Below are 26,610 nucleotides of genomic sequence, written 5' to 3'. Positions count from 1 at the left end.
ACAGTTTAAAGCTTTAAACTTCCTCTCCTTTTCCATGTGCTTCCCCGATTTGCTCCATTTCTAACCGCTCCTCCCTCCCACGTCCCTGGCCAGGTCAAAAGTTAAACGCTGGGCAGTTGCGAAGAGGTGACTTGTAAATGACCAGGTCCGCCCGCCGGAAGCCGGCGGGATTCGCCATAGCTTCGTGGGGGCGGCAGACTTGGAGCTCCGACCCGGCCCCGCGCGACAAGCCCCGTAGGTTGCTGAGCCCCGAAGCGGAAGAGAGAGGGAGAGAGAGGGTAGGGAGCCCCCCCATGATGCTAAGGCCTTCAGTAACTTCCCCACCCACAGCCTCATCATTAGCACGCGGCCACCCGAGGCCGGCATGAGACACCTTCGTCCCCGCCCCTCCGCAGGTCACCTCCCTCCACGCCCCTTTCCCGCGGCCCCGGCAGCCGGCAGGCAGGGAAGTGTCGTAAAGCCAGGCCCAGGAAACTTTACCCGGGGTAACAGCCGAGGCGCTTTACGGCGGCGGCGACTGGGTGAGATCCTTGGCGGCGGCGGTGGAGGCGGCCGCGGCGGTGAAGGAGGCGGCGGCGGCGGTGGCTGAGGAAGAGGAGTGGCGGCAGCGGCGGGGACCGGTGCGGGGTGAGCCGCCAGGAGGGGACGGGGAGGGGCCGCGGGTGACAGGGTTGGCGAATAGGCCCGGGTGGACGGGGACGGTGGCCGGCTGAGCGACTGGGCGGCGCTGGCGAGCTGGGGGAGGGTGGGGGGAGAGAGGCGGGTGGCGCGGAATTGGGGGGCAGCTCGGTGAGGGAAGGGACGGTTTCTGCCTTTGTTCCCCCCCGCATCCGTCGCCCCCGCTTGCTTCACGCTGGCTGGTCGGGTCTCATGGCCTCCCCTGTCGCTCTGTGTCGCTTGTAGGATGGCGGAGGTACCGCCTGGGCCTAGCAGCCTCCTCCCACCACCAGCACCTCCGGGCCCGGCGGCGGCCGAGCCCCGTTGCCCCTTCCCGGCGGGGGCCGCCGTCGCCTGCTGCAGCGAGGAGGAGGAGGACGACGAGGAGCACGAAGGCGGCGGCAGGAGCCCGGCGAGCGGCGAGGCGACCGCGGCGACCCAGGGGCATCGGTGCCTCCGCTGCCCGCAGCCGTCGCAGGAGCAGCCGCAGCTCAACGGATTGATCAGCCCCGAACTGCGACACCTCCGGGCAGCCGCCTCGCTCAAGAGCAAGGTCCTGAGTGCAGCAGCGGAGGCGGCCGCCGCCACGGCCACCCCCGACGGGGCCCCCAAAGCGACTGCCACAAAAGGAGCCGGGGTACACTCGGGCGAGAGACCCCCTCACCCCCTTCCTAATAATGCAAGGACTGCGCTCTCCAGCCCAGCAGAGGCGGCGGCCAGCGACCCCGCGGCGGCCCGCAATGGACTGGCCGAGGGCACTGAGCCCGAGGAGTTGGAGGAGGAGGAGGAGGACGAGCAGGTGCGGCTGCTGTCTTCGTCCCTGACCGCCGGCTGCAGTTTAAGAAGCCCCTCGGGCAGGGAGGTCGAGCCTGGGGAGGATCGGACGATACGATATGTCCGATATGAATCCGAGCTCCAAATGCCTGATATCATGAGACTGATCACCAAAGATCTGTCTGAACCCTACTCCATTTATACCTATAGATATTTTATCCACAACTGGCCACAGCTGTGCTTCTTGGTAAGTGGATGGAATGGAAAGAGGGTGAGCCCAACAGAGATCCAGGCCACGCAGGGCAGGGAGTGTGAGGGCCCAGAGTGTGGCAGTGGATGGATCCTGCATTTCGTAGCACCTTACGTGATGTGAAGTGCTAAAGTGCGTGTACACAGTCTTAGTTATTTAATGGACCTGTTCGCAAGGTAAGACTTCGTGATCTGGATTAACTTGATACTGATGTAAAGGCAGCAAGCCTGTATGATGTATGTTTCACTGGGCGGGGGGGATCTTGTGTCCTGTTTCCATGAGCTTATAATCATGTTTAACCATTTTTAATTACCCTCCCTCGTTGTCAAAGCAGTTTGCAGTCATTTGATTTGAACATGGTTCTGTTCCCATACAGGCCTTCCTTATTAATCTCTCAATTACAGCCATAGGGAAGAGTGTGTACATAAACATGTTTTGATGAACATGATTGTCAGTAAACTTGCTGTGACCACTTTGGAGAATTAAAACTTACAAACATGTTCAGTAATTATGGAGATTGTTTCCTTTTGCTTCAACAGGACAATTAACAGTTGTAGCCAGCCTGCTTTCTGATGCTCCATTGCGGAAGGTGCTACTAACACCTGGTGGCTGAAAGACTCCTGAAACTTGAACAGAATTCCCCTTTGTGAAATGCAGTAAACTTAAGTGTGAAATTGTTACTAATGTGATTTTTTTTTTTTTCCGTAAGAAACTGGTCAAAGATGTGTTTAAAAACTGGTACCACTGACTTGTGTGGGGGTATAATTAGCAACATTTTTTACTTACATGTAATCCAAAAAGACTTAGCTATTCAATAAGCTGAATATATTTTTTAAACCTACCTTGCTAGTACCTGTACTTTCTTTACAGTAATATTGACCCAACTTCAGTCTGTATGAAACCTTTAACTTAAATACTGACTGCAGGTATATGCTTTGTATCACATACATACAACATACTGTTTTGATTGGATTTTATTAGAGGTGCTTTTAAGGAGTGTTTATGATATGTGAAAAGAAAAGCTACCACTACTAATGTTTTAACATTGACTTAGATGTGTTCAGTAATTTCTTAAAGTATGCTTTGACAGTACTTTAAAAATCATCTTTTTGGTTCTATAGCTTGATGGTAATCTGAAGACAAGAGCCTGAGTATTGTAGATAATGTTAGTTTTGCTGTTTTCTGTGTTAATTTTGCTTACATTTCAATTTAGTACATTTGTTTAAACTGTAGGTACTATTTTATGTTCTAGAAAACTGCTTATTCAGGATTCTTAGCACTGTATCAAAATAGAAGTTCTGAGACGTATCAGTGAATATGGGAAAATGACTTAAAGCACAATTATAAATCATATCAAATGCCATTGTAATTGCTAAAAATTGTAGGTTGATTTAATTTTAAATTAACCCACAAAAGTATATAATTGTGTACCTTTTAAGTTGAAATACGGCTGGTAATGTGGTTCACTGGTAGTGTGCTTGTCTCACATGTGAGGCCCTGGGTTTGAGCTCCAGCACCACAAAAAAAAAAAGGTTTTCTCTCAGTTCCAGAAAGTAGCTGTGTATTTATGGTATTTAGTCAACTTTTAAATCATGCTGTTACCTAGGTCTCTCTCAACTTGTCTGCCATTTTAGACCCTGGTGAACTTAATATTAGTAAACTTTAGTCTTGGTTTTATATAGACCCCTCTCATTTTGCCAGTTAATTTGTACATCAGCCTTCACTAGGCAGAGTTTAACGTTAAATTCTGAATACCTAGAAATGGAAATATCAAAGGTAGTTGGCTTATAAGATTTCTTAGTACAAGTATGAATTTCCAGGTATTGAACAATAAAACAGTAGTTAAATAAGAGAAGCCATTTAAAACTGGGTCCTTTATGTTGACATGCTTTTAGATTTGAATTTCCTATTAAGAATGAATTTCTTTTTAAATGAAAGTTTTATTTTAAAAGGATATCTGAAAGGATCCTAGAGATAATGTAGGCCCAACATTTTTTTTTTTTCCATGGAAAAAAGAAACACCAGAGTGACTTAAAATGTTAAAAATTCTCCAGCTGTTTAGTGACAGAGAGATAAAGGTAGAACCCAGGCCTCCTGGCCTTTATGATGGTAATAAGTAAGTTCTACAAAAGTGACTTACCCTTACCTTATTTTGTGAAACCCAGTGTGTCACAAAGTTGCCTTCACTAACAGGGCAGTTCTTACAAATGTCAATATCAAAAGATTAGAATACTCTAAAATGTTCCTGGTTTCCATGTGTAACCTGTAATGAGTCAAAGGAATATTTGGGATTAAACATGAAAGTCGGGGCAATACTTGATTGACCAAGAAGTTGACAGTTCCTTATAATTCTTCCTAATTATTGTAACAGATGTAAAAATAGGGTTCAATATACAGGTGAGGCACTGTGAGTGACTTTGTACTTTTCCTTTTTAGAGTTCATAGTATTTTCAGTTGTCGGTTCCTTTTAGAAGTTATTTAATTTACTACTAGCAATGTAATACAGTACTTTCGTTTATTTATTCTAAATTTAACTTTCTGGCTCCCTCCAGTTTTCTATTTGTAGTGTTCTGGAATTTTGGAATCTGTTTGACACAATTTATATTTTTCATAGTTTTATAGACTGACAAATCTTCAACCTTGTGGGATCAAGTCTTAATTGTGTTAGATTTTTCAGTTTTGCTCTTGAAAAAGTACATCGAATAGCATGAGTTTCAAAAGTATATACAGAAGCTTTTATTTGGCAAATTCAGCAAGTAATCTAGTAATTGTTGTAAATATAAATTTACCAGAAAAAAATGCAGTATTGGTTTTCACTGTCAACATTTTATTAATAACAGTGCATCCTAATATTGGACTTTTATTTTTAGATGATGTGTACAACTTAATATTTTGCTTCGCTAGATTCTTAATTGGGAGAATACTCTAAAACTAATCTAACATTTTGTTTGCTTTTTTACTTATGTTTCAAGAACAAATATTTATTTGAAATTGTCTTAATTTAACAGTATTGTCTAGTTGTGTTTGGTGGTTTTAATTTTTCTTTTTGGCTGGCTTTATAAGCTATAAGGTGTGGCTGGCCTATGGTTTCATATCACAGATTTATATAGATTTTTATATCATATGAACCTAGCTTATGGGATCAGGCCAAAATGTTTTTCTGGCTGTTTAAAATGTACCGTTTGGTCTGTGATGATTATATGTGTGTACATACACATATGTTTATATTTTATATATTTGTATTATACACACACACACATATTTGAAGTAAATTATTTTCAAATCAGAAAATGCTGTCTGGAGGGATGGGAGTTACAGCTCAGTGGTAGAGTGCTTGCCTAGCTGGTACAAGGCCCTGTGTTCAATCCCAAACACCACCAAAAAAAGGGGGTAGGGAATGGGGGATGGGAGTTTAGCTCAGTGGTAAAACACATGTTAGAGGTCCTGGGTTTGATCCTCAGAACCAATAAAAACAATTATAGAGATTTACTGACCCAAGATAATTTTGGAATGTGTGATAAAATAGAATTCAACTAGTGTGGTTTGTTTAATAGTCATTCAAAAGGATTTTTCTGACCTAGCTTAGGTTTGTGTAAAATGGATTAGTTATCGTGCCTAAAAAGATTTCTCCATTGTTTATTAAAAGGGTTTTTTTAAATCAACTTACAGACAAAATAAAAAAATGTTAACAAATTCTTAGTTCAAACATGTAGTAGATATTAGTTGGACTCTGCTTATTTTAAAACCCATTCTTGGCTTTTCTTCTTGAAATAGTTGCTTCTGGAAAGTTGCTTTACGTTACTTAATGGTGGAGATATTGGCCCTGTTTATATTTACCAGAAGACAGTATTAGAACTTTTTATTTTTATCAGTGTTGTAATTTTTGAAAAATATTTGCAACAGTGGTACTGGAAATCTTAACTAAAGTAGGGTTATTAGCATTTGTTTAACATGTAGTTTTTAATAGTTTGGAAAGCTGGCATTTTTATTGAACTAGATTTATAAGTCCTACTAATATAAAGGTCTGGTTTTAAGCTGTAGGTAATTTTTTTTTAATTATTTTTTTTTTCAGACATGGTTTCTCTGTGTAACCCAGGGTAGCCTCACTTACAATCCTGCCTTAGCCTCCCAAGTATTAGATACTGATAGTTTTTAGAGCTCAGTGACAGCCACACAGTCAATAGTTTCCTAAAAATGAATCTGTCACATACTTAATTTTTATATTACTTCACTAGCAAAAACTGCTTAAATATGAGTAATAATTTCTAAGCAGTCTTTTTCCTGAAAAAAAAAAAATGAGTATTTTTCCTGATCAAAAAAAGTTAACTATTTTGTTTTATACCTATCTTTTATTAATGCTTTATTATAAAAACTTGTAATACTTTGCTGATGGGCAAATTGTACAATGTTTTATTGATCCTAATGAATACTTTCTTTTTCTTTAAAGTTATTTTATTCACCTATTCTCTTTCCCAAAACTTAACTAGGTTCTTATTTCAAATAATTATAAACACCTTGTGAAATTTTATAAAGTACTTGAGTGTTTACTTTGTGGGACTCTTGTCTTTTTTCCCCCTAAGCTTTAATAGGCATAAGAAATTGAAATTTTAAAGAATATTGAGAGATTTTTTTTAAAAACCATAACAATTGAAGGAGTTCTGGGATTCAGGTTTCTGAAACTTCTGTGATTACTCTTTTGCTGCAGTCCCCATTAACTCTTCCTCTCTCAAAAAATGCTGACCAAAGGTTGGTTGCTGTTTTCCCTTGGTCATTTTGCATTACCTAATGGCATTGTATTCTTCATAACTGTTTGTTTATTTTTAAGGCCATGGTAGGGGAGGAGTGTGTAGGTGCCATCGTTTGCAAGTTGGATATGCACAAAAAGATGTTCCGCAGAGGTTATATAGCCATGTTAGCCGTGGATTCCAAATACAGGAGAAATGGCATTGGTAAGGAAAATATTATTTCACTAAAAGGATGAAAAAAATACTTCATTTTTGTGTTTTGAAACAGAATTTAAATGTAAGGTTGTAGAAATGAATTTGAAGGTAAGGGGAAAAATTGAGGCTTTTATTTTTAAATAATACTGTCAAAAAGTTCTTAAAATGAATTGTTTATTGATGTTTTGTTTGCAAGTATATCTTTTTAACAAGTAGCAGGTGATTGGTTTTCACCTCCAAACATTTTTTTTTTTTTTTAAATCACATTCAAAATGCTTTTCATTATACTAAGTACTGCAAGAAACTGCAGGTTTTAATAGTGTTACAAGGGCACGCGATCCCAGCCCTTAAGAAGCTATCTATCCTTGGTTTAGGTGGACCTCAGTCAAGCCAAAATTATGTAGTAATTGGTACCATTAGTTAGTACTTGTCATTAAACACATTGCGATTTAAGGGAGGCCCATGAGTAGAGAACCGATTACTTACTATTCTCCAAACTCATCTCTTTCTTTGGTCTGTCTACCTTTCCTGGCATGTTTAGTCAATCTTATACTCATGGTTTATAGTGATCGTTAGAATCATCTGGGTGGTTTAAAAGCAAATGTTTAGGTCCCTCCCCTGAGAATCTTGTTCATCCTGTCAGAGGTGGGGCTGAAGCTTGCCCAGTTGACTGTGATTTAAGCCTAGTTAAGAACCACTGTTCTAGTTGATTAGTGTCTAGGACCCACTTTTTTCTTGATAGGTGACCAGGTGGAGAAGCATGTCAAATTCTGGGGTATACTTAAGCTACATAAGTAATCATGGTATTTATTAGAAGTTTTGTAATGTGTAGCTTTTAAAAAAATGAATGTTACTGTCTAGCACTCATATTTAAGACTATTTAAGATAGTATCCGACATCATGAGAAATCAGTATAAATAGGTTTACTTAATATGTTAAGTTTTTATTTACATTTTTCTTTTTTTTTTTGAGACACTAAGTTGCCCATGCTGGCCTTGAACTACTGGGTTCACGTGATCCTCCTATCTCAGCTGTAGCTGAGACTACAGTCATGTGCCACTGTGCCCAGCCAATTTATAAAGTTTAACTGACTTTTTAAAAAATAGTTATAGCTTCCCATTAAGATTTTTAATGAATTTGGCTTTGTTTATAGACCAACTTTGAGTCTTTGATGTATTGAAAAGAGCTGAGAAGGACTCATGAAAAATGATAGGCAATTATGTGACTAGTTCAAAGGGCAGAAATCAGTGGCTTTAGGGCTGCGTCAAGGCCTTTAGGCATGACTGTGGGTATACAGAGATTTTTAAAATAAAATTGTCTTTCTTAAAATCAGATTTGGCAATTTTTCCCTTCTGATGTATCAGATATATCTTAGCCTAAGCTATGATACATTTTGGTAGATGTTTATAGACATACCCCTGTATCACTGAAAGTACCAGACTTAACAAAATGTTCTAGCTCACTATAAAGCTTGTAGGAGCTGACTCTATCTTGGCCCACTGTGGCACAGCAGTTTTTGTGAGGCTGTCTTGTACCTTGTGTCCAGGGGTTTGGAAGATCCTTGGCAAGTTAGCTCAGGTCATGCATTAAGTTCTGGCCAGCCCACAGCGTTCCTGGGTTTCTCTGTCTATACGATATTTTCTTGCCTTTTTTTTCTTTTCCTTTCCTCATACCTTTAGGTAGAATAAAACTGCTTAGACAAAAAAAAGGAATTTATCAGGAAGTAGATCTTTCAGGAGGATCCTTAATATTGCTATGTACGGGTTCTATTGGCTTCTCTGTTCTTATATCTAATTTTTTTTATGTATTTTGAGATGAAGATAGAAGATAGAACCTAACATTTGACATTTCTATGCTTATTATTAGCATAACTTAAGTTCTTTAAGAACCTAATTATATTTTTCCTTCATTAATACTCAGATCTATATTTTAGGTACTAACTTGGTTAAGAAAGCTATATATGCCATGGTTGAAGGAGACTGTGATGAGGTAAGTGTTTCTAAATATTTAGTACCTTTATCCTGAGCAGTATTCTACTGGGTATTTTTAAAAATAAGTACCCTATAATAGTTGTACTGCAGATCTCATTACAAATTTATTACACAAATGCAGCTTGTGGAGAAAATTATTTTCTATTTAAAAGCACAGGAATTTTTACTTAAAGTAAATTTCTTCAAAATGTAAAAGTGAAATCTCAGACGTTTTCAGTAAATAACTGATATTGGTACAAATACAAGTATTATCATATATACATGTATATATGCAGAACATATTTCCAAAAGTGGGACTGTTAGAAGAGACTAATGAGAAGGATAAGAAAAGACTGATAGTGAATCATATTGAGATACATCACATTTGTGTAGGAACAAGACACAACGAAATACACTGAAACTGTTGAACTATAGGGGGAAAAGTTTGAGGAAGAGTGATAGAGGGAGTTAGACTGCTTAAAGTACAATGTATTTACAGGTAAAATACCAAGGCAGAACCCCACTGAAAACTGAACAGATACTAAACAATGAAGGACAGGAGAGTAAAACACATCATGTTTAGGAGAGGGCACTAGCATTGGTGGGAGGGTTAAATGAAAAGGGTAAAAGAAGATGAGTACGGTTGATGTACTTCTACACATGGATGAATATGGAACATTGAAACCTGTCAAAGTCATTTTGAGAAGAGAAGTGGGAGAAGAGGGAGAATAATGGAGGGGATGAACCAAACTGAGGTGCAATATATGTACATATGGAAATGTCATGACATGTTCTGTATAACTATCATATACTACTAAAAACGTTTGAAAAATAGAATTACAAATTTTAAAAAAGATTTGCCCCACTACTGATGAATGGATCAAGAATATGTGGTATCTGTACACAATGGAATTTTATGCAGCCATGAAGAAGAACAAAATGTTATCATTCACTGGTAAATGGATGGAATTGGAGAATATCATTCTGAGTGAGGTTAGCCTGGCCCAAAAGACCAAAAATTGTATGTTCTCCCTCATATGCGGACGTTAGATCAAGGGCAAACACAACAAGGGGATTGAACTTTGATCACAAGATAAAAGCGAGAGCACACAAAGGAGGTATGAGGATAGGTAAGACACCTAAAAAATTAGCTAGCATTTGTTGCCCTCAACGCAGAGAAACTAAAGCAGATACCTTAAAAGCAACTGAGGCCAATAGAAGAAGGGGACCAGGAACTAGAGAAAAGATTAGATCAAAAAGAATTAACCTAGAAGGTAACACACACGCACAGGAAATTAATGTGAGTCAACTCCCTGTATAGCTATCCTTATCTCAACCAGCAAAAACCCTTGTTCCTTCCTATTATTGCTTATACTCTCTCTTCAACAAAATTAGAGATAAGGGCAAAATAGAGTCTGCTGGGTAGCGAGGGGGTTGGGGGGAGAGAGGGGGGTGGGGTGGGTGGTAAGGGAGGGAGTGGGGGCAGGGGGGAGAAATGACCCAAGCATTGTATGCACATATGAATAATAATAAAAAAAATTTGCTACTAGTTAAGTCATTTAAGGAAGGTATTTCTTTTTACAAACCCAATTGTAATTTGCTTACATGTTGGCCTTATTTTCTCTCTAACACGTTTCTTTTTTTTTTTTAACCCACGGGAAAACTGTCCATATGGAAGATATTTCACTCTTGAAAAAAATCTCTTAAGCATTAAATAATGATAAGGTCATCAGACAATGGCTTTTTAAATGTAAATTCTCCGTATATTAACTTAAGAGCATCTTCTTTCTTTAGCTTGTTTATAAGGCCTGAAAGCAGGTATAATTTCTTTATATCCTATAGCACTTTGCTTTATATGTGGTGCATAGTAAATACTGGTGCTGATTAGTGATGTTAACATATACTGTTGAACAGTGTGCAAGAAAACACGTATATTATAGCCATGGTGACCAAGGAAAAACAAGGTTGTACTGAACTAGCAATTTTTGTGAGCAATACAAGTGATAATTGTCCATTTCTGAATGGCAGATGTGTCTTCAGAGTTCTTAAAATACATGAGATTAGGTAATTAGGTAGTTTTTATAGGAGACTGACCTTAGTGTTTTTGCTAACTTTGTTTAAAAGGTTTTTTTGAGTACAAAACTTATACACAGTCATTAAATAGTAATGTATATGTGTATTTTTGTTTACAACATTCCTTCTTCCATCATCTTTATGTTCTTCACTTTTTTTTTTTTTTTTTGTGGGACTGGGGTTTGAATTCAGAGCTTCACACTTGCAGTACATCTTGCTCTGGTTATTTTGGAGATGGGAGGGGGTCTCACAAACTCTTTGCCCAGAATGGTCTCAAACCATGATATTCCCAGTCTCAGCCTCCCAAGTATTTAGTATTACAAGCGTGAGCCATCAGCACTCAGCTTGTTCTTCACCTCTTTATCCTTCTTTCTACGTATAGCAAATATGCATCCTTTCATTTTCTATGCACACCTTTACATAGATGTAGCTTTTTTATATAAGTGAAGTCATTATCCTGCAATAATAATTGCTTCTATTTAACAGTATTTTAACGTATTTCCGTATTAAAATGCAAAGATTTGATGCAGAGTATTCTCATGCTTCTGGTTAATCTATATTCTAACAGATCATGCTTAATATTAGGAGAGATCACCTTTAGACATATTTGGTAGCATAATGACCTCATCCTGGGATGTAAAGACACTTAATTTTATTCCTAATGGGTAACTCACAGGTGGCAAAGAGATATATTATTCACAACTTTGAATGTCAGAAAGTAAAAGGTGCAGAAATCTGTCTTTTACGTGGGTGGTAACTAAAATTTGCAGGAGATAAATGGACTGGGTAAAGTTAATGTGTTGAAGTCTATGGTTGGACCATAGCCACACTAGCTTGGTCAGATCATCAAGGAGAGGTCAGGCTACACAGAAGTTGCTTAATTTGGGGAAGTCTTTGAAGTTGATGGACCATGTTTTGATCTGCTTCTGTTATTAAGTAGAGAATCATTTCCAGTGAACAGGGATGTTACTTGGCTAGGGAGTATTTTGTTGCTGTGGTTAAGCCTTTTATAAGTTATTTTACTCACTACCTGTGAGGCAGACCGTGTACTTTACTAACTGATCAAATGATTAAATGGCATTAACATTTCTTTGAAAATTCTTAAGTATGATAAGGAAATATGACTATTTTATTGTCACAGTTAAATCCCAAATTAGTGATATATTTTAGTATAGAAATGCTTTTCATTGTGGACATGAAACTAATGCTGACTCATTTTTCTGCTTTTTAAAGTAATGAATATTACTTAATTGTAGGTTGAAATGGATATGATAGCTCCATGAACTTTTCCTGTTGGATGCTTTTAAATGGATCGTTCTTGATGCTTGACTATCTCTACTTATGAATTAGAGACTTTTCCTTAATTAAAAAAAATTGCATATCTATGTTTCATATTGCTGTATGAAGGACAGAGCTCCTGTTGATACCTTAAAAACCTTTTTTTTTATTTTCAGTACTGGGGTTTAAACTCAGGACTTGCCTCATAAGGCTTTCACTGTTCTTTGATTCAGTTTTAAGTCATACAAGTAACAAACCCTGCTTTCCCTTTTTTTCCTTTTAACTTTTGATAGAAGTGCATTTGTTGCTTTTACTTCCTTATATTACCATTTCATCCCATTGGGTTTGGTCTCTGCTCCCTTACTACTGTGGAACTGCTTTTGTGTTGATGTATTTGCTAGATCCAGTAGCTTCTTGGTTCTTCTTGGCTTATTAAAATAGTTTTCTGTCTTTAAGAGCCAATTCAATACCAAAAGCAATAACAAGTTTTCTTTGATCCTTCTTAGCAGAATCAGTTTTACCTTCCGTGTTGATTCTTTTTTGTGGTAATAGTCATTGAACTCTTTCAGTGTCTGCCTTAACCACCTTGGAAGACATAGATGCCTTCTCTTTTTCTTTCTGTTTTTTTTTTTTTTTTTTTTCTTTTTTCTTTTGGCAGTACAGGGGTTTGAATTCAGGGCAAATGCCCTACCATTTGAGCAATGTTCCCCCAACCCCCTTTTGCTTTAGTTATTTTTCAGATTTGGTTTAGTTATTTTTCAGATAGAGAGAGTCTTATGCTTTTGACTGGGGTCAGCTTCCTCCTACTTCTGCCTTCTTCATAGCTGGAATTACAGACATGGTCCACCTGGCTTGTTCTCTGAGATAGGGTCTCCCCTAACTTTTTTTAGGGCCAGGGCTGGCCCTGTACCACCATCCTCCTAGCTCCATTATCAACGTAGTTGGGATTACAGGTGTGATCCACTGTACCAAAAAAAAAAAAACCTTTTTGAATTTTGACTTGTATAATTAGTTGTTTCTCTCTGAACTTTCTATAAGCTTTCTGAGAACACTAATTGTTTTTGTTTGTGCATAGTATATATATTTAAAAAACAAAAGGCATCTGCAGGGTTAACCAAGTTGTTAAAATATATTTTGGTTAAATAACATGTGAAAATGGTCTTTGTACATAATTCCTTTTTTTTGGTGGCTCTGGGGTTTGAACTCAGGGCCTCACATTTGCTAGGCAGATGCTCTTATGCTTGAGCCACTCTGCCAGCCCCATAATTCATTTTTCTGAGGAAAACTTTGAAATTACAATTCTGTAAGAATATAGTGATCAATTCTAAAACATTGTGCATATGATTTTACTGTCATTAAACTTTCTTTTAAAGGTCAAGAAATGTTACAATTATGAGAAATAACATTTTTTTTGTGTGGTGCCAGGGCTTTGTACATACTAGACAACAAGTCTCTACCACTGAACTGTAGACCCAGCCCTAAGAAGGGCTTAAAAGTTACATTTTCACCAGTTAGATTCTGTTGCTATTTTTAAAAATTCTCATGAAGATAGAGTTTGAAAAAATCTGTGAATAAGTTAACAGAGATACCTGGTTTTTACTTTCTATTCTGTTTGCAGAATTTGTGACTTTGAGTCATGTTTATATAACTCTTGATTGCTACTTGTCATTTTAGCTTCAGAATTAAATTAAGCTAAATTAAGCCAGAATTAGTAATCACAGAATTGAAATATAAACCATGTTCTTGCATAAATAATAATGCTCTTTTGTCCTGGTCTAATATTTTCATTTTGCCTTACTGTGGTTTTGCCAACTTTTTTATTAGACATGTTAAAACAGCATAGCTAAAGATCTTTTTCATTTCCTTTATACTTGGCACTGACCAAAAAATTACAGCATCAAAAAAAGAAACAAGTGGGCTTGTGCTTCATGAGTGAGAATGCATTTCCCATATGCTTGATTTGGTTGTAGTCTCTCCTCCCTCTATGCTCAGGCTGCCATGTACATAGTGACTAAGACAAGTATCTCAGGTTTGTGTTTCACATTAGAAGAAGTAAGATAAATAGCAAGAATTTGAATTTAAAATAAAATCTATATACCTAAAGTGATAGACCTGCATGGTAGTCATTTACTTTTATGTGCTTTTTTTCCCTGAAATAAATAAAAATATGGACAGGTGTTGGTCAGTATGATTATCAGGGCTTTACTTTTAAGCTGCAAGTATCCTTGAAATCTTCCATCTGTGAAAATAAAAATATTTAAGGTATGATTACCACGTCATTAATATCTAGAGGTAGCCAGGCACTAGTGGGTCACACCTATAATCCAGGCTACTCAGGAGGCAGAGATAAGGAGCATCAAGGTTTGAAGCCAGCCCAGGCAAATAGTTTGCAAGACCCTATCTTGAAAATACCCATCACAAAAAAGGACTGGTGGAGTGACTAAAGGTGTAAGCCCTGAGTTCAAACCCCAGTACCATAAAAATTTAAAAAAAGAAAAATATCCAGAACTAACTATGATCATAATGCAATGAAATAAAATTTCTTAATGGAAATTTAAGTATGTAATATGTGACCTTAAAACATTTTTAGTTAAAAATTGTACTTTTTAATTCTCCTTTTGGTGGTGATGGGGATTGAACTTGGGACCCTGTGTAGCTAAGTAAGTGCTCTATCTTTATATCCTCAGACCTTAATTTTTACGATTAAAAACATTTCTCTTTTTGAGAAACCAAAACCGTAATAAACACTACAGGAAAACTTGAAAATAGAAAATGTTTACTGCCTAGCTTTTTAGCATAGACATTTTGGTGTTTTCTTACTAATTTTTTTTTGTTTTTTTTGGTGCATATGTTTAGTTTTAATAGGCACTTTTCTCTGGTGTAAATAATATGCTCTGTGACCTGTTGTGCACTGTTTACACATTGTTACCTGAGATTTTCCTGTAGCCTAATTAGCTTATTTCTAAGGCTACTTATTTCTAATGAGGTACAAGTAATGCACAGGACATTTTGGTAAATTCCAGATATAATGACTAGACTAGATTATTAGGAACTAAGGTGATCTAAGGAAGTTTTTGGTTAGAATATATGCATGTATTGGTAGGAAGGTCTAATCATTCTTATTCCCCCGATAAGGTAAAAGATGACTTTTTAATTATATGTTTTTATTGCTATGCTTATTATGTGTTTAATATGTTTAACATATTAATTTCACTGGAAACATATTTTGGCTATGTTACAGAGGCTGCTAGGTAAATAATAGAGTAAAATGGAAGTTATTTAAGCTGTAAGGATTTTCAGGAGTGGTTTGGTCTAATTTCAGAATTGTGTATAAGAAAGTGAGGTATAGAACCAAAGCAATATTACGAAAATACGTTACTGTAAGGGGAGGTCACAATTGAGAGAAGGAGGGTAAAAGAAAGAAGTTCAGAAGGTGAATATGTGAATGTGGTTGATGTTTTCACTATCTAAGAATGAATAGAGAATTTTTAAACCTGTTGAAACCACCATAAGAAGAGGACTAAGATAGAAAGCAGAAAAATAGAGGGGATGAACCAATTCAGGTTATAATACATATATACATGAAAATGTCACAATGAGACACTGTATAGCTATCTTAAATAAACCGAAATGTCTTTTTTTTTTCCAAAACGGAGAACAGGTACACTAAACAGGTCCTGCCTGGGGATTGGCACCAGTGGGAGGGTGGAAGATACAAGGAAAGGGTGTAGGAAGGTGAATGTGGTGGAAATATTATGTACTTATGTATAAAAATGGAAAAGTGAGACCTGTTGAAACTAGTCCAGGAGTGGGGGAGGGGGATAAAGGAGAATGATGGAGGGGGTGAATTTAACTGTGCTATATTGTAAGAACTTTTGTAAATGTCATGATGTACCCCCAGTTCAATAATACAATAAAAAAGATAAAAAAATAAAACAAGCAAGCAAATGACCTCCTCAACAAAGGGAAGAAAGAAAGAAAAAAGACTGTTGAAGAGAAGGAAAGAAAGAAAAATTCTGATTAAAAAAAATTGTGAGAAACTTGGATTCGTTATCCATCTTCTGTTACTTAGCAGTACTGCTTCTGTCATTTTGCAGTGTGATGTTAATTCTGATCTTTCGTTGTAAAGAGCAATAATTAGCTCATTTAGTAGATAACTAGTGGAGGCTGCTAGGTGCCAGACAATAGCAGACATACCTGTTCTCCACAAGCTTCCAGCCTACAATATTAAAAAATGCTGTCTAAACTATAATGATTCAGCTTATCCTAATAATGGTTTATTGCTAAAGAGAATCAGTGGAACATCGTTGTAATTCATTTTCTGTAGAATTCAACCCATCAAGTTTCTTTGGGATCAAAAAAACCTTTCAGTTGTCTTTTGGCTTTCTGTGTAATACTTCCGTAGTGTGAAGTCAAAGAGAAGCTTTATAGTGAATTTCCAGTATAAACTCAGAGATTTTCCTTATTATGTTTACAAAAATTAAATGGGGACTGGAGGTGTGGCACAAGCAGTAGCATCTGCTTTGCAAGCACAAAGCCCTGAGTTCAAACCCTAGTACCACCCCTGCAAAAAAATTAAATGGTTAATTATAAAGCTAAAGAGTAGTTACTTCTTCCTGGCATTTTCTGTTATGTCAAATAATACATGGCCTGTTTATTCACAGAATGTGAATGTGCCAAGATACAAGATAATCTTTACATTTAATTAGAGTAGCTCATAGTGTAGTTTTTGTTTTTTCTGTGTAATTAGGCTTTAATCTATTAGAAGGCTGACAAACCAGAATTCAACAATTATGTTTGTATAAGATGGCTGTTGAATAGTTTAGACTGTTAAATCTTAATGATGGTGGGCTCTTAGATCCCCTTCATCTTGTCCTAAGAAATTTAGATCTCCCGTTTACTGTGGGAAACAATCAAGAGAATTACTGAAGAGTGGTTACTATTAAGCTCTAGTTCATATTTGAACTCATCTATCCTTGCTCTGCTGGTTGCTTAAAGTTTTATTCATTTGTAAAATAAAGATAACCATATCTGTTTCACAGAGTTGCTGTGAAAATAAGTGATGGCTCTTATTTTTTAAAAGTTCACTTGTTTTTTCTGTGAAGTCAATTTCAAGTTTTGCATTGTTGCTGCTTTATCACTTCTCACATTAAATTACCTTAATTTAACATTTTAGCTGTAATTAGGTGCTGTCCTAGTAATAGAATTCCAAGAATTTCCCAAGAAAATTATTCTTAACTGAAAACTTGTACTAATCATACTGGAGTTAGACTCTAACATTACATACATTATTAAATATTGAATTGTGTTTTGTTTTTTTTAATGAGCTGAGAGAAGTTGACTTTTAATTCTTATCTTAAACCAATTTCTTTGCTCTACAATTTTATTTAAAGTCTTCCTAGGAACAATTCCAACTGATCCTGAACTATTAACTACTTGATTTTTAAGATCTTTTCGAGGTTTGAATTTAACATACAATTTCCTTTATGAGTTAATTGCATGGGAAATTGCCTTCAGATAACATTTTTTCTTTAAGGACTCAGGTCATCTAAAAAGCATGGCAATACTTCTGTTTAATGCTTATGTAATGTATGTCATAATAAAGGTGCTAAGAACATATTTAGTTAACAAATTTTGAAGAGCTTTCTGTGTGTCAGGCAGTGTGTTTGGTGCAGAGGAAACAGCTGTAAAGGAGGTATAGATCGGTCCCTGCCTTTATTGGACTCACCAGCTGGGAGAAATGATAGACACATCAAGCATTAGAGTATTTCTATGGAGTAGTGCAGCGTTGCAAGGTAGTATAAAAGAAAAGCAATATTCTACCTAATTTGGGAGTGATAAGCCCAAGGCCAAAACCAAGGAGAACAGGAAGAACATTCTTCCAAACAGAAAGTAGTTTATCTGAAAGATCTAAGGTGAGGAAGATCATGGTGGGTTCCAGAGACTGAAAGTTTGATGTTGAACATGAAGAAGACAGATACATAAACAAAGCTGGAGAGATAGGTAAAAACCATGTCTTGATGGGCCTTTTAGGTCTTTTCAGATTATTTTTAGTTTGTGGACTTTAACTTGAGGACAAAAGAATCAAATTATCTTAAGTAGGGGATTAGCAAAGAGTGTCACTCTACTTGTAGAAAGTGGGAGACCTCTTTTGAGTTAGGAAGCTCTTTGTAATTACAACAGTTGATGGCAGGTTGGATTAGAGTGCAGTCAATACAGATTAAAAGAAGAGGACCAGTTTGAGAGATTAGGAAGAATTGACAGTATTCAGTATTCAGTGTTAGGCTCGTGGACAAGAAAGAGGTTCAAATGGAGGCATTGGTGTGGGATGGAGATGGTATTTATGGAGATTCAGAATTGTGGAGGAAAAGCACATCCTGAGTTCAGTTTTCAGTGTAAGCTGAAATGCTGTTTTTTCTCTATTTACATCGATTGTTTTGAATTCTTGTCAGATTTTAGATAGCTTAAGATAGAACACAAAGAGCCTCATGTGCTTTAGTTGGGCCTTTGTTTGATTATACTTTGCCATTTTTTTCTCTTTAGAAACACCTGAGGGTTATGACACCCTAACAGTAACTGTGGCTAACTGTGTTGATAATTCTCAATGAGTTGGTAATCAATAGAAAAGGCAAACATAAACCCTGGGCTGGTGGTTCACACCTGTGATCCTAGCTTCTAGGAGGCAAAGATCAGGAGGATCATGGTTCAAAGCCAGCCTATCTGGAAAATACCAAACAAAAAACAAGGGTTGGCAGAGTGGCTCAAGTAGTAGAGCCCCTGCCTAGCAAGCGTGAGGCCCTGAGTTGAAACCCCATTACTGCTGGAAAAAGCAAACAGACACACACATACATACACACACAAATACATATGCAGATACATATATATGTATATATATAGGTAAAAGTTGAGAAGATGGAGTAGAGAGTGTTTTGGTAGAGGGAAGGAAATATTAAGATAAGCACACACAATAGTCAAAAGTATCAGTTCTTCATTGTTAAGGTCACTAGTTCAGTGATATTCAAAAAGACTCAAATCCTCTGTTAAGGGTTTTTTTGTTTTTGTTTTTGGTGGGATTGGGGCTTGAACTCAGGTCTTCATCCTCACAAAGCAGGTGCGCTACTGCTTGAGCCACACCTCCAGTCCCTCTGTTAAGTTTTGGTATCTGTAGTATCTCCCTGACCCCAGATCTACGGAGGTGGATCAATAAATGGGGCTCAGCAATCTGTTATTAAACCCTCCAGGTGATTGTGATGTACCATAATGACTCAGTACCCCTCATCTAGATTTAGAAAACTTTCTCTGTAAAAACTAAGATAGTAAATATTTTAGGCTTTGTTGACCATAGGTCTTGGTGGCAACTGCTCAACTCTGCTTTGTATCAAGAAAGCAGCCATAATGTAAACAAATGTTCAGGGCTGTATTCCAATAAAAAAATTTTTTTTTCCTCCGGTGTTGGAGATCAACCCAGAACTTTTTGCATGCTAGGCAAGCACTCAACCACTGAACTATATTACCAGTTCACCTATAAATTTTATTTACAAAAACAGGCAGCAGCACATTTTGCTCAAGGTCTATAGCTTGACAAGTGTGGTAGTTGTTAACAGGATAAATTATAACATGCTAATAAAAAGAGGAATTAGAGGTCAATCTGATTACTTTCCAAGTACTTACTTACTTTTTTAAACCTTTGTGGCTTTTTCTTTTTCTTCATCTTTGTCACATTTTTTTTTTCTCCACAGGGAAATAGCTCATCTCTGTTCTAGCATAAAATATATTCTCATTGCAAAAAATTGCAAGCATCCCAAAAATCAGTATCTACTCCTCCTTGACTCAGAGATAATTACTGTTGCCATTTTGATGACTTTTTTGTACATCAGTATTGTTTTTGCCATCAGATTTTAGACAAATCAATGTACATTTTTTGTAAATATTTGATTATATACTTTGTAAGTTTTTCAAGTTATGAAATTATAACAGTTTTCTCTTATTTCTTTAAAGGTTGTTTTGGAAACAGAAATAACAAATAAGTCTGCATTGAAACTTTATGAAAATCTTGGTTTTGTTCGAGATAAGAGGCTGTTCAGATACTATTTAAATGGAGTTGATGCACTGCGACTTAAACTGTGGCTGCGTTGAGAAACTGCCTTCAAGAACAACTTCCAGCCACACAGAATTGACCTTTGCATGCAATGCAATTTGTACAGAATTGCTTTGCAGGTGGATTTAGTAATTTCCATGCAGCTCTTATCTGTCAGTGTCTCATTGAGTGTCGCACAATATTTGTTGCACTTTGGCATGGCGCATTTGTTCTGAATTAAAAGAGATTGTTTTAAACTTCAAGAGTTCTTTTGGTACCAACAAGATGTGCCAGTTGAATAGCCAAGATTTGTTCATTTGCAAAGTCTACTGACAATGTTATTTGCATAGTGATCATTTTATCACAGAACCAGTAAGTAGAACATAATTTTTGTTCCTTACAAAAAGCCAATGTAGAGTGTAAAAATCTCTTTAAGTATACTAACATTTCACACAAAACCTGCTGTAGTTTTCTGAAAGGGGTGAGGGAAAAGCTTTCAACTTTAGGTTTTATTTTTTCAAAATTAAAATTTCCATTCTTAAATATTGGTACCTCAGTGATTAGTGAATGAAAAAATGTAGGGTGGGCTATGTCTTACAAGTGAAGATAACAATTAAATTGCGTCTGTCAGTGCCTGTGTAGATAAGTATTTTTGTCTTCATCTCTTAGTTTTTCAAATGCATGTTGTTTTTTCCTTTAAGGCCTTTGCAAGCAAACTTTTGTTTTTATTTAAATTCTAAATTTGATAATAAATTATTTCAGATTTTTATTATTTGGATACTTTTTCCAGGTGAGTGACAGAGTGGTTTACTTTAGAAGTCCCTTCTTTCCTTACAGTAAGAAATTGAATCTACTTGGAAAATCTGAGAAATGTCTCAAAAGGGATAAGAAAAGTTGATGGAGCCGGGAATTGCTGGGTTTTGGATGCACTTTTTTTTTTTTTTAGAGTGGGGAATTTTGGGAAAAGAATAGAAAATTAGTGTAAATTGGTATGATTTTATTTAATCAAAATTATTGCTAAGCTGTGAAGAACAGCTTCAATAAAGTAGCTGGAATTTTTTTTTTCCCACTTGATTTGGAGTCACATTTTTGCTTCCATTTCTTAAAATGCTTCATTTTTAGTTCTTAATCTTGGAAATAGATTTCAAGGTGCAAGTATCCATTTTAAGCTGCTTTTATTTTCTTTTCACTTGTATGATCAGATTCTTATGGAAACTTTGCTTTGTTCATCCAGAAAAACAAAAGGGAGAAATGAAAATCTTTTTAATGAGTTCTTGGGGTTTTCTGAACAGCCAATGTGTTCTGGCTAATCAGTGCAGTATAACAATTTTTAAAGTTAATTGCTTTCCATTGAGTCAGTAAACCTGTAATGGATAATTAATTTAACTGGAAAACCTAGGTTCCCATAAGAAAAAAAAATTCATTCTCTGAAAAATGTTTTGTAGGAATCTGTGCTGTTGTTATTTTTCATTTAAATATGCTTTACTTCTGCTCTAGGATTTGGTTTGAAGTTAATGGCTGTAATTACTGTATTTTTAAAAAACCCTACCTCCATTAGCAGTTGGTAAAGGCCCCTTTTCAGGAAAGTTGGTTACTTTTTATTTTTTTAAAGGAAAGCTGCTCTTTGCTCAGTATAGTGTTTTGAAAGTGAACATGGTAACAAGTACTTCTAAAACACAGATGCACAATTTATATTTGATGAAAATAAAACTTCCTGCTGGTGGGATCATTTATAATTTCTTATTTTTAGGAAAACACTCGCCTTTCATTTTATATTGCTCTTTAAAGTTTAATGGGCAGAACACTGGGTATATTAAAAAGCCCACATAGTACTCAGCTCTTCAGCTGACCATTTTGAGACTGTTTTTGGTCCCACTTCATTTGGGCTGTAGCATTTAGAAGAATGCCAGTCATAGTGATGCTTTTATTATTTTTAATATGAAGGAACCTAGCTAAAACACTGTCCTTATATCAGGTTTTATTTCACCCCTTTATATTTGACTTGCTGGTTCATAGGTAATAATTGTTTATGAACATAAATTTGCTTGACTCACTAAATGGGGACAGTCGTAAGTAGATACATGCTAGATTATCTGTTCAGCCATTTTTATGTTTTTGGTGGGTTGTCAATGAAACCATCACTACTGACCCTTAACCCTAAAATTGCTGAGTTAATTGAACTGATTGTCTGGGCTTTTGTAAACGTGACCTTAACTATGTTACTAAAAAATGGAATCATTGCCATATTGTTGAACTGTTTTATGTTATCAGTGTCTAATTGGGTGTGCAAAAATTGTTTACCTAAAGTTTCGACTGGTAGCATGTTAACCTGCTACCAAAACTAAAAGTCTCCAAGTTGAAATAACATCAAACATTAATTTACTTTGATATTAGGCTCTCATTTTTCTCAGCTTAAAATAGTCTTGTTTATAATTGACAGTGGGTTCACTTGGCTAAAACTGAGCAAAACTGGTGCAACTTTCTTTTATTGGGGTGCTGCCTCTTTAAAACTGACTGTACTATCCACTGACACTGGTTTGGCAGGTGATACTGCTGAACATTTTAATACATGCTACAATGAAGCTATATATGTTAGTATTGAAGCTAACGGGTATACTACCAGTTTTGATTGTGGACTGACTTTAATTTCCCTTACACTGGGATGAAACTACTTACTCTGTAGAAGTCCACAGATCTGAAACCACACAGTAGTTTTTGAAGTTTAAGCCAGCAAAATAAAAAAGAAAAAAAATTAAAACTATTAAAATTGGTTTTAATACTTTCTGCCTCTCTTCTCCGAATTACCCTTCCCACTTGCTTGACAAATCTATGTAAAGGGGTTTGTTTGTCATGTTTTAACTTTACCTTGCCCTGTGTTACGGTATTGGCTGATGTGTATAAGACTGGATGTGTATATTTATTATGGTGTCTACAAATCATGAAGTTCATCACTTTCCAGGCGCATAGATCAAATCAAATCAAATTGCTAGTCATCAGAGTTGCTTTTCAGTGCACCTTGACATCACTGAAACGAGTGCTATGAAATTACAGGGCTTTCAGGTTTGTAAAAAACATAACCATAAATTATATTGACGTCAGATATGAGTTGAGTATCTATAAAATATTACGTGTATCTCAAAATATTGGACTGCTGTTTGGTGACTGGATATTGCTGCATAATTTTCTCCTATTGTCCCATATCCTTTTGGAGAGAGCGATTTAATGGGATTTGAAATGTGCAAGCTGTCTAAGATACAGTCAAATAAAGTATGGTTAAGTTGTGTTTGCATTTTTCTTTAAGATACAGCTGTGTGCATTTTATGATTGGGTTGTTTTGCTTTTACCTCTCAAAAAAAAAAAACAAGCAATTTATTCTGTTTCCTATTTTCAGCTTTCCATCCAGCAGTTATTTGGAAGAAATAAAACAGTTGTTAATGCTCTACTTTGTGTTCTGACAAAGTAAATTTAAAAATAACAACATGGACTTGATTTTCCTAAAAGTACTCAAAGTTAGTCAACTTGTATATCAGAGACCAATACAAATGAGAGTATTTTTGCATGCACCAAACTGAAAGTTGTTTATTTTTTTTAGAACTTGTTCCGTAACAGTTTTTCCTGTGACAGTTTAAAGTAATTTTTTCCCCTTTTGCTTAACAAGAAAGTAAAATAGAGCATTATCTAAATGGCTTTTTAGTCCCCTTCTTGTGAAAAACTTAAATTACTAGTTTTACGTGCTTTCATATTTCAAGACTTTTTTGTTAGTGGATGAGATGATCTGTTTTAATCATTTGACTGCTAAATTATTTATACATGCCAAGTACTCACTTTGTTCTTTATAGTAATGTGGGAATATCTGTTTGAGTTTGTGTTTTATTTGAGTCTTTTTTCTTTTTTTTTTTTTAACAATACTTCATAAATTCTGTCTAAATAAGGACAAGAAAGTTAGCATTAGTTCATGCCTTGAACATGCATCTGAGTTGTAGTGGTACTTTTTATAAGCAACTTTTTAAAATAGTTTAAAAAATCTCATAAGCAGATAGCACAGCTGCACTCTCTTCAGATCTGCACTGTCTAATTGCACTTTTTATGAAGATGGAAATCTTGCACACTCCAGTATAGTAGCCAGCAGTTGCATATGGCTACTGAGCCCCTGGAATGTAACTAGCCTAAAGAACAGATTTGGTTTTTTAAATTTTACTTCATTGAATGAAGATGGAAATCTTGCACACTCCAGTATAGTAGCCAGCAGTTGCATATGGCTACTGAGCCCCTGGAATGTAACTAGCCTAAAGAACAGATTTGGTTTTTTAAATTTTACTTCATTGAAGTTAGCCACATGTGGCCAGTGGCTATTATACTGGACAGCATTGCTTCAGATAACATGTAAGCAGTAATAATTGAAGAAAGCATATTTCACATAGGATTTTTAAAAAGATGCTACTGTATTGAAGTGTGAAATAAAAATTGCCTCTGAGCAAAAGAACATAACTGAATTCTTTGAACTCATGTTACTAACGTCCAATCCTCCCTCCTATACACATTCCCCATTGTGGTTTTGCCCTGAGGAAAGCGGCCTTTTCAGTTTTGTTGGAAGTTTTTTGGATTGTAGAGATGCACAGATTGACTTGTCAAAAACTGGTTTCTCTCATGCTTTTAGCCTTAAAACATGAACAGATAGGCCTAATTGTTTCTTTTTTTCTTTTTTAAGATGAATTTGAAATCATTTCACTTCTAAAATGAAATTGGTCTTCTCATTTTACTAGTTGTCAAACTGGAATATGGAGGTTTGTCATATACTTTTTTTCTTTTTAATTCTGGAAGGTCACTTGTGCTGATAAGGCCAAGGCAAGTGTTTTTATTTCTGAGAAAACCAGGTTAATTTTGCTGTGTTCCATGGTCATGAAGTATCACCCTTGACCCAAGCTGGTCATTTGGTAAGTTGTAATTCATTTAAGGGCAGGAGTGGAGATGGTAAACTGGTCAAAGAGTGCCAGGCTTGGTGCAGCCTGTTACGAGCTCAAAGCACATGTTCTTTTAGTGTTTAATCGTCATATGAAAAAAGACTAGAAGTGCCAAAATATGCCTTCTACTACCTTCAGAGTTTATGCACTACAGGAGTTACAGTGAAATAGTTTTCAGTCTAGTAATCTAAGGTTTTTATAGAGCTAAGAAGCAAGGTCTTTTAGTTAGGGATTTTCATGAACACTTCTTTGCTATATAAATACATCTCAATTTTTTAATACCTCAGTTTCTTGAAAATCTATGTATATGTTTTTGTAAATAACTTAAATATGCCAGGGGGAGGACCTGGTTTTTAAATTGTATAAAGACTTCCTGGATTTGTTAAATAGTGAATTGATTTGAATTTTAAAACCATGTATATTGCTTTTTTGGTCCCCTTAACAGGGATTCTAGTAAACATACACTTTAGAGAGATTGATGTTTCAGGAAGTGTGTATACATTTGTTCATTTACAGCTGCAAAGTTTGTTTGTCAATGTTTTTCTTGTGCCAAAGACTTGTTACTTGCCTTTTTAAAAAAGCCAGCAGGTTGCATGAACTGAAAAAAAGTACATATTTTGCCCCTTCCATAGGCATTTCTAAGAAGTCCTGTTTCCTGGGATTTAAATATTTCAGAGTTAAAGCTAGTAGTAATAATTATTTTTAAATACATGTATTTTAAGGAATGTGCAAATTCCATTAAGGAAAGTATTGCCATTTTAAAGGAACAGCTGCATTAAAATCCACAGACGCATGGAACTTCAAGTTGATATAATGTAGCTAGTTTGTTCACTTTGTGATTCATTGCCCTAACATGTAGGGGACTGATCAGTATTATCTTTAGGGCCAGATTTCCCATGATTGTATATTGTTATTGATCATTTTTAAGGGGCAGAACCTACTGCCTTAAGCTAGACCTGCTGCCTTTAAGCTTGGATTCCTCCCTCCCTTCCTCCAGATGTGTCTATAAACTGACTCAGTGCATAGTCAGCTATCATACTTGCTTTTATTGAGAATGCAAATAAAATTTCTAAGTCCAGTGACAATTAGGTAAATGTAAAATGTCCAGGCCTACTTTGTAGTTTATAATTTGGAAATTAAGTACATCAGTGTGGATGATAGCCTGTGTTTGAGTTATAGAGTAATTATTTTTCCATATTAGGAACTGATAGTGAACCCTGAAAATGTTTATTTTCACCCTGATGATGCTGGGCAAGTTTCCTAACCTCTCTTGAGCTTTTAGTGACAACTACTTAATAAGCTTGTTGTGAAGAATAAGTGAGATAATTTATATAAATTACCTTAACAGTGCCTAATACATAGCGACTAATAAATGGTAGCTATTACTAATATATAACACAGTAAGATAATTTTGTATTTTGCTTTTGAGTTTTGTAACACCATTTAAGTGGCAGAAGTAATCTAAGTATTAGATCTTACAAAGTAGCCCAGACTGTAGCAAGTAAAGAGAAAAGATTGTACGTTTTTACTACGGAGAATACCAAAATAAGTAGATAAAAAAGTGTACTGAACTACCCATGTATTTACCAACTAGGCCTAACACTATAGCCCTGTCCTCCCTGTATGTTAC

At 36.3% G+C, this 26,610-nt stretch overlaps 1 protein-coding gene across 1 annotated transcript; it reads left to right on the top strand.

The window, feature by feature from the left end:
* The first annotated feature begins 490 nt into the window (after positions 1-490).
* On the top strand, positions 491-23,301 carry Naa30 (N-alpha-acetyltransferase 30, NatC catalytic subunit). The gene is made up of 5 exons (XM_020183187.2): positions 491-627; positions 904-1,678; positions 6,507-6,630; positions 8,555-8,610; positions 19,941-23,301. Exons 2-5 carry the CDS (start codon positions 905-907, stop codon positions 20,076-20,078), a joined length of 1,092 nt encoding a protein of 363 aa, XP_020038776.1. The 5' UTR covers positions 491-627; position 904; the 3' UTR covers positions 20,079-23,301.
* The last annotated feature ends 3,309 nt before the right edge of the window (positions 23,302-26,610 follow it).

This window comes from Castor canadensis, chromosome 3, assembly GCF_047511655.1.
Source record: "Castor canadensis chromosome 3, mCasCan1.hap1v2, whole genome shotgun sequence".
Lineage (NCBI taxonomy): Eukaryota > Metazoa > Chordata > Mammalia > Rodentia > Castoridae > Castor > Castor canadensis.
Note: the sequence above shows the minus strand (reverse complement) of the source record. Positions and strands in the feature narration are given on the sequence as shown.